The sequence below is a fragment of the Elephantulus edwardii genome, unplaced genomic scaffold, assembly GCF_000299155.1.
Source record: "Elephantulus edwardii isolate Elephantulus edwardi_28Jun2011 unplaced genomic scaffold, EleEdw1.0 scaffold00052, whole genome shotgun sequence".
Taxonomy (NCBI): Eukaryota; Metazoa; Chordata; class Mammalia; order Macroscelidea; family Macroscelididae; genus Elephantulus; species Elephantulus edwardii.
The window spans coordinates 2,194,225-2,202,438 of NW_006399802.1; the positions used below are offsets into that span (position 1 = coordinate 2,194,225).

The window sequence follows — 8,214 nt, forward strand, 5'->3', positions numbered from 1 at the left end:
GAACTCCAGAAGAATGAACAAAGTTGGCAATGAGTCTTTGAATCTTGCAGTGACTAAAGCTGCCGAGAATATCATTGATACAAAGGGGGTGACCGGTAAGCAGCTGGAACGTGGGTAAGAGAGTGCCAGGGAAGACAGCTTTCTCGTCTTTTGAGATCTTTCTCCATGAAAATGATGGAGTCGAAGCTGGATTCTTTGTATAGTAGTTTGAGATCTTTGTCCATGAAAATGATGGAGTCGAAGCTGGATTCTTTGTATAGTAGTAAGAATCATCAGAGATGGCTGTGAGCTCACAGACAAGTAGTTGAGATGGGCGTGTTAGTGGATAGGGCACAGCTAGGTTCTTGGCACCAGGGTCGCGGCCTGCAGGGACACGGTGTGGGCCCAGGAGGGAGGAGGCTTCGCTTATCTCTGTTGAATCCAGGGAGGCTTTGAGCCAAAGAGGCCTGAACTAGGTCACTAGGAGTAGTATTTCCTTTTGAGATCGGCGGACAATGACTGGGTGTCGATAGACTTTTTTCCAGTCCTCAGTTCCTAGGCAGTTTGAGTACTTAAATATATTTAAATATGTATTAAAAGCATTATAAGAATACAAGGAGGTTTTCTTATAAGAACAGTTTTTTTCAATTGAAATAGAATTTTAGTAATTTCTTGAAAATTTCCCACATTTATGAATTTATATTTTTTACATTGAAACCTTAACTTGTAGTTTCTCTTGCAAAATCATATGAGACTCCGATCTAGTTTTATATTTTCTATATAATTAACCACCTGATCTTAGCCCCATCTTTATCATTTGACTATATTTACAAGTATTTCCACTGCCTGACTGGTTATCAGATAGCTGCACCAGGGTGTTTTAATTACAGAGGCTTATCATCAAATATCATCCAGTAGGGACTCTCTGGTGCCTTAGCAGTAAGGAATTGTGCTGTTTCCCTCATCACCCTTCTGTTGAATACCATTAAGTCAGAACTGACCCATAGCTGACCCTCCAGCAGGTTTTCAGAAGCAGTAAATTGCATGGGGTGGGAGGAGATTGTCCATCTTTCTCCTATAGAACAACTGGATGGATTTGAACCACATACCTTTGTGTTAGTAGCACAGTTCCTTACCATTAAACCACCAGAGCTCCGCCCTTCTATGTGCATATGCAATTCTTGCATGCTTATTTTGGTATGGTAGATATATGACTTTATTTCCCATGTAGAATTTGTGGAGAAATTTTCTAGAAGTCACTACAGGCTGTCTTGAATCTCCCTTATTTCTAGCTTCTCTAATGCAAGTATTTTTTTAGTGTATCTTATCTCTCCATCTACACTCTGCAAATGACTTGAGTGGGGAACTGTCCTCTGTCCCCCTTCCATTAGTGCTTGGTTAATGTTTATTTCATGGGTAAGCATGGTAGTCCTGGAGCAGTCAGCCTCATGAAGACGTTGGACTAAGTTGGTTGAAAGATTCAGACGAGGTGTTTCTGGCCATTTGTGGTCTTCAGTGCATAGACTGTAAAGATTGTGGGGGAACTTGGGGCCCCAGCATTACCTAATGCTGATGCTGATTCATTCTCTATTGACAAGCTCTGGTCAACGATGCCATCCACGATGACTTGCAAGATGATTCCCTCTACCTTCCTCCCTGCTATGCTGATGCAGCCAAGCTTGAAGACGTGTATAAATTTGAAGATCGTATCCTTTTGAAAGGAGAAATGCTGTCTCAGCTCCTGTGTTGGGGTTTTTGTTCATGAATGGTGTAGGCTGACAATCAAAAAGACTACACACAAACCTTTGTAGTTGCCTCAGTAATGTTGCTGGGGGGTCTCCTAGGCTTCAGGAGCAGAGAGATCTGCCGTGTTCCTCACTGAGATGCTGCACACACACACTGCTTAGACCTCAGACGCCCGTCTCCCTGTATACTAAAAATGTGACTTGAGCAAAAGTCCAGGGCAGACTCATTTTGTGAAAGGAAGGACTGAAGCTTAGAATTTAATTTCTTGTTGCCTTCATCAGATGGGACATGTGTGCCATGGCTTTGTGATAAGAGAGAAGACTGAAAGTCCAGGTGTTTGATAGATAATCTCCTTGCTGACTTGTTTGGCAGGCCTGCCTAGAAATGAACGAGTCACACATTATCCTAGAGTCTCCCATCAAAGTGGAGTTCCTTATTCACACACCATTCTTTTGATAATCCCTCCTTTCTTCTGTGTCTGCGAGTAGGATAACTTCCCTCATGCTGAAGGATAGTTTTCTTTCGAGTACAGAGTCAGCCTAATTGTCCTCATTTCACTACACATTTCACTGTTGGTGCGGGATAGTTTAAAACGCACTTTAAACTTGCGTACTTGAGAATTCGCTGCCTTTACACATGAGAGCAGTTTCATCTGTTGTTGTTGTAGTAGTAGTAATAATAATGGCCTTTTTATGATACTTTGCCTTTTACTAAGCACTTTTGCAGCATAATTGTGTGTTCCATTGTTAATGAGCCCAGGATGGTAGAAGGGCAGCAACTCATTCTCCGCTCTCTTTCTCTTTATTCCCCCTCAATTTTCTTAAACAATTTTGAAATCATATTCACATACACTACAATTCACCCTTTAATGTAAACAATTCATGCTTTTTAATAGACTTAGAAGATGACACAGCTAATTCTAGGTTACTGATTTTAGAACATTTTCTTTCCCCCTAAAAGGAGTGATGCCCATTAACAGTCACTCCTAATTCCCAACGACTGCTCCCAACCCCTGGCGACATTTATCTGTTTATCAGTTATACATGTTTGGGTTTTCACTTTTTGCTGGTGGGAATAACGTTGCTGTGACCGTTCATATGCCAGTTTTTGTGTGAACATGTTTCCCTTTTTTATGGGTGTGTACCTGTTAGTGCAGTTGTTACATCCTTCGGTAACCAGGCTAGTTCCTTTAAGGACTGCCAGACTGGTTTTGAAAGGACCTGCTGTTTTACGTTTCCACCATCAGTGTACAGGGTTCCGGTTCCAGTTCTCACCAGCACTCATTGCTGTGTCTTTTTTTTATTGTCACCATCCTAGGAGTAATGGGCTCTATGATGAGGATGGCATAAGATCAAGCAAGGTTCAATCTGTGGTTCATAGAGCTGCTATTAGTTGTGGTCGATTTGACAGCACCTAAAAACAGGAGTATGAAGTGATTGTCTCTAATTTTAACAGATGAGGCACTAGGTCTGAGGATGGAGAAGTGACTTGCCCCTGGTTGGCCAGCTTGGTAACACACCAAAGACTAGAACCAGCATTAACGATTCACTGATCAAAACACTTCCCCCACTAAGCCCTTGTTCTTTCCCTTCCTGTCCTTAAATTGAAAATGCTGGTGTCTTCTCTTGTGTAAACAAAAGTTAAGAATGGGGCTAATTGGAGACAGATAGTGTTCAGTAGACTTGAACTTGAGTTAATAACCTAAGTCTGCTCTAGTGCTTTAATGGTGTGCTCCAGAGAGAGGTGGCCTAGGGCTGCCTAGGCTCACAGGGTGCTGAGAATGGCTTTTGGCATTGGTTGGCTTGGCTTTAGGCTCTACTCTGTATCAGACGTGGCCACGGACAACTGTCTTCACCTCTCTAAGCCTGTGCTTTCACAACTGAAGAAATAAGGCTTGTCATTCTTGTTTTGCCTCTGTAATTGGTTTCTTGTGAAGTTCATATGAGAGAGTGAATATGAAAGCTCTTGAACTGTAACAATAAGAAAGTAGAATTTCCTGTCTCAGGAATAGGACAGCCTCAACAGCAAATGACTGGCTGTTTATAAGAAATTTTAAAAAAAACCTCCGAAGTGGGGAAGCTATTAAGAAGCTAAGGAAAGAGCTAGTGGGATGTTTTCATTTTGGTTGGATTGTGTTCTTGACCTGTAACTAGTTCTTTCCCCCGTGGAGTATGAAGCTCTTAAAAACCCATCTGAAGCTTTTAGAAATGTCACATCAGAGGAAATTCTGAATATGATTAAAGAGAACAGGTAACCCCGCTTGGGTAGGTGAAGGTCTGGGGGTGTGATGCTGGGATCTTTGTGGTCAGTGAGGAGGCATGTCTGTTCAGCACTTGAACACGAGTGACCCAATCTTTCTTTGAATGTTAAGGCCTCTACACCTGTGAGTGGCTTTTAAGGGAGGGTTGGTCTGTAATGTGCAGAACCTGGGACTGGGCACAAGTTGAGGTATGAACCAGAGCCTGGTGTGAGCAATTTCCTCAGAGCCTGTAATGCTCCCAGAGCCTAAAACATTTATGCTCTGGCCCTTTACCAGCACCTGCAGTCAGCCATGCTGGAAGTACTGACTGTGACACCCTCCATTGCCTGTTGAATGTGTGTCATGTGGAGAGGTGTCCACTGTTCTCATTGTGAGGGGTGAACGTGACGACGCCCTCCAATGCCTACTGCATGTGTGTCATATGGAGAGGTGCCCACCGTTCTCATTATGAGGAGGTGAATGTGACGCCCTCCATTGCCTGTTGAATGTGGAGAGGTGCCCCCTGTTCTCATTGTGAGGGGTGCATGGTTCCTGACAGAGCGCGTCTCTCCTCATCTCTCCTTCCTTTCCCCTTACTGCAGCCACTGCTCCTTTGTCACTAAAGCACTGAAATCCTTGCCGTCAGATGTGGAGAGCCGAGACCACCAGGCCCGATGCATCTGGTTCCTGGACACACTTATCAGATTTCGAGCTCAAAAAGTGATTAAGCGGAAAAGTAAGCCCATGACAGACATTTTACTTTAGCTGTTTCTCAGTCCATTATTTGTGTATAAATCTTAGGTCAGCTAAGTAATGAGGAGGGGGAATAATTCGACTTCTCTATCTAAGTGTGTTGGTTTTAACTGTGAAAGAAAATAAATTCAACTGTGTTTTAGGTGCCTTGGGACCTGGAATTCCGCATATCATCAACATGAAACTCCTGAAGCATTTCACCTGCTTAACTTACAACAATGGCAGGTCAGAGGAGTTGGTTTCTGGTTTTCTGCTTGTGAACGATCTAGTAGGGTGTGGGCAAGGTGTGGGATTGGGAGGCAGGGCTTGGTGTCTGTGCCATGTCCACTGAGATACAGTACAGAGTTGAAGAGAACATTGCATTTGAAGGCTGTTCTGTGCTTGGAGAATGATCAGCAACTATGTCAGGGATGACAGTTTCCCCAGCTACTCTGCTGAGCAAACAAGGAACAAAGTCCTCACCAATGAGAAGCTCTAATCGTGGCTGGGCAGGGGTCGGCTTGCCTGCACATCCCACTGAGGGAAATGCTGGCATTGGTTCACTGCTCCAGTCAGTGTGAAGGCTCAGGCTCCTTTAAGAGCAAGGAATGTTGCCTGAACTGCCTTTCTTCTCTTAAGGTAGACGACATGGAGTACCCAGGAGAACAAGATTAAAGGTTTACACTTGGGGAGATGTCCACCCAGAGTTTAACTTTGTATCTCCTTTCCCATTTCTGATTCTGCAGCTTACGAAACTTAATATCGGATTCAATGAAGGCAAAGATTACAGCATATGCGATCATACTTGCCTTGCATATAAGTAATTTCCAGGTTGACCTGACGATGTTACAAAGGGACCTGAAACTCAGTGAGAAAAGGTGAGCACACCCACATAAAAATCTTCCCCTTGGGGAGCCTACTGTGCCTACAAACCCATGATCTGGCCTTTGTCTTAATGTCTGTGGGCTTGGGATTTGTTCATTGATAATTAAGAAGTTTGCTCAGGTAATGGAAAGAAATATTTGTTTTCTTCTAGTAGGGGTACTAATTAATATGAACTATTTCTAGTTCCTCTGGAAAGCTTGAAGCACCATTAAAGGAACAAGGAATAATTCATATGAGAAATTTAGGAACGGGTGTGGGAATTTGGAAGAGTGGGGCCTGGGGAAGTTGGAAGCAAATGATCTCACAATTTTCAGTGAATCAATGGTTGAATGGATGAGTAATCAGATATGACCAAGTACTCTACATGGGCACAATAGGTACTTCTGACATGATCCCACCAATTTCCTTAAAAAGCAGTTGAGAAATGATTTCTCTAGAGTCATACAACCAAGGAGAGTAGCTGGACATGAGCTGAGTCTTCACAGTGCATTCTTTTCCTTTATAACTAAGAAGCCTTCATTCTCTGGATCGTTGTCAGTGAGGAGAGCGACTCTTTATGACCCTCAGCAGTGGAACCCATGGGTATAAGTTGTAAGAAAACCCAATTACAACTTAGCAAAAATGATTTTTTCAGGATCAGATGGAAGGGGCAGCCAAGGCACTACTTTGAAATAAAACAGAGCTGTTGTTAGACAAGGATGCCACATTTAGGCTTCCCTAAATGAGTTGAGAGAGATGACCTAACTTAAGGCCCCCTCTGAGTCAGTTCATAGGGTTTTTAAAGACCCATTTATTTCAGAAATGATGGCTTTCCTTAATCTGGAAGCTCTGCTGAAACCTGTCCACCATGGGTAATCTACTGGTATTAAAATACCAGTGGCACAGCTTCAAGCACCACAGCCAGCAAGCTACCTCAGTACAGTAAACTGACAGACAAGTATAGTACTGATAAGAACAAAGTATGAATAAACAAACACAAATTTTAAAGTAAGCAGCACTATGCAAACCATTCCCCCCTAGTCTCCTACCACACCCTTGACCACCACTCCCACTCCCTCAGTACAGCAAACTGACAGATAGATGCCATACTCCTAGTGGCAAAACATAAAAGCAAGAGAGCAGGTAACAAGAGCCTGGCTGAACTGATGGCACTTAACAACAACTAGATCTGTCAGCAGAGATTCAGCCTTAGTAGAGCCATAACTCCCTTGAGTCCCGGACTGTGGGGGCCATTTGGCCTTAGTTGTTTATTTAGGGACAGCTGATGTCCAGGGAGGAGTCCTGGACACATTGGCATAGTGCACAATGTGTTGGGCTGCTAACTAAAAAGTTGGCAGTTCAAATCCACTAACACCCCGTGGGAGAAAGATGAGCAGTCGCTTGTAAGATTTACGAGCCTCAGAAACGTGATGGAGGGCTGCTATGCGTCAGTCAACTTGATAGCAGTGGGTGTTGTTTTTTTAATTTTATTGTTTTATTATCAATCAAATCGGATCTGACTGGTACAGCAGGAGATTGCCCCTCTTTCTCCAGTAGAGCATCTGGTGGATTAGAACTATATACCTCTGGTATTGTAGTGCAGATTCTTGCCACTAGGCCACCAGAGCTCCCTTTGGTTTGGTTTTATAGTTTGCCATCCACAGACCCTGACAGGCTACTGGAGAACCTATGGCAACACCTTAGTCCAGAGTCTTTTGCTGCAGGAACATGAAATGTTTGTTTTGAGGGTTGCCCACAAATGGCATTCTTACAGACAGTGAGGTTGGAAAGTAAGAGAATACATAGAGTCTACAAGGTTCTGGAAAATGTTCAACCCTCATTACTTTTAGAATTTATTTAAAGGAAGCAAGAAAGTTACTAACAGTAGTCTCAGTAATTGGTTTATCATCACCTGCACAGCTTGCCTGATGGCAACACATTAAAATGAAATGTCCGTCTGATGAGTTCTCAGGAGTATCTGGTCTACCTCTCTGCTGGGGGCTTTGTTCAAAGTGGTTGCTTTCTTGGCTTGTGGGATTTAATATACCACTCACTCCTGCCTCAATTTCTTTTGTGTTTCTTTCTTAGGATAATTGAGATAGCAAAAGCTCTACGGCTGAAGATCTCGAAAATAAGGGTGTCTGCAGCAGATGGCGGCGACGAGGATCACAGACTGGGCACCCTGTCCATCCCGCTGCCGCCAGCACAGACTTCGGAACACCAGTCAAAGAGGAGAAGAGTCAAGTAGCCATCTGCTTTCCACAGAGCATTTTGGCCACCAGGTCATAGCCACTACTTCCACTTTATTGCCTCTTTTTTCTTTAAAGAGAGGTAAAAAGGAGCCTTGCTTTGGTGGTTTGAAGCCAGAAGCCAGCATTTGGCACACGCTTTCTGTTTTAAATGGAAATACAATGATGGCCAGAATGGACTTCGTGTCTCTCCTTTGGTGTTATTCATGTTGGTTCACAGGTCGCGGGGTTTGAGGTGAGACCTGGGGAGGAAGTTGGAATCAAAAGTTCTCTCTCCATTCTGGACCCTGGGCCAAACCTAAAGGAAGAAGGTTTATAAAGAAAAATGTGAAGTGCCACACTAGAAGGACTTGGAGAAGAGCATGTACTTAGCACGGATGGAAGGAAGCTTTAGGTTTTATTAGT

At 43.5% G+C, this 8,214-nt stretch overlaps 1 protein-coding gene across 1 annotated transcript in view; it reads left to right on the plus strand.

Annotated features, from left to right (window-relative positions):
* The window catches only part of POLR1E (polymerase (RNA) I polypeptide E, 53kDa), a 15,684-nt gene extending 7,876 nt beyond the window's left edge, over positions 1-7,808 (plus strand). Inside the window, exons 6-12 of the mRNA XM_006886956.1 lie at positions 8-95; positions 1,578-1,685; positions 3,879-3,975; positions 4,567-4,700; positions 4,861-4,942; positions 5,443-5,574; positions 7,649-7,808. Of these exons, the coding sequence (XP_006887018.1) occupies positions 8-95; positions 1,578-1,685; positions 3,879-3,975; positions 4,567-4,700; positions 4,861-4,942; positions 5,443-5,574; positions 7,649-7,808 (801 nt within the window). The remainder of the gene's footprint in view (positions 1-7; positions 96-1,577; positions 1,686-3,878; positions 3,976-4,566; positions 4,701-4,860; positions 4,943-5,442; positions 5,575-7,648) is intronic.
* Positions 7,809-8,214: the final 406 nt, after the last annotated feature.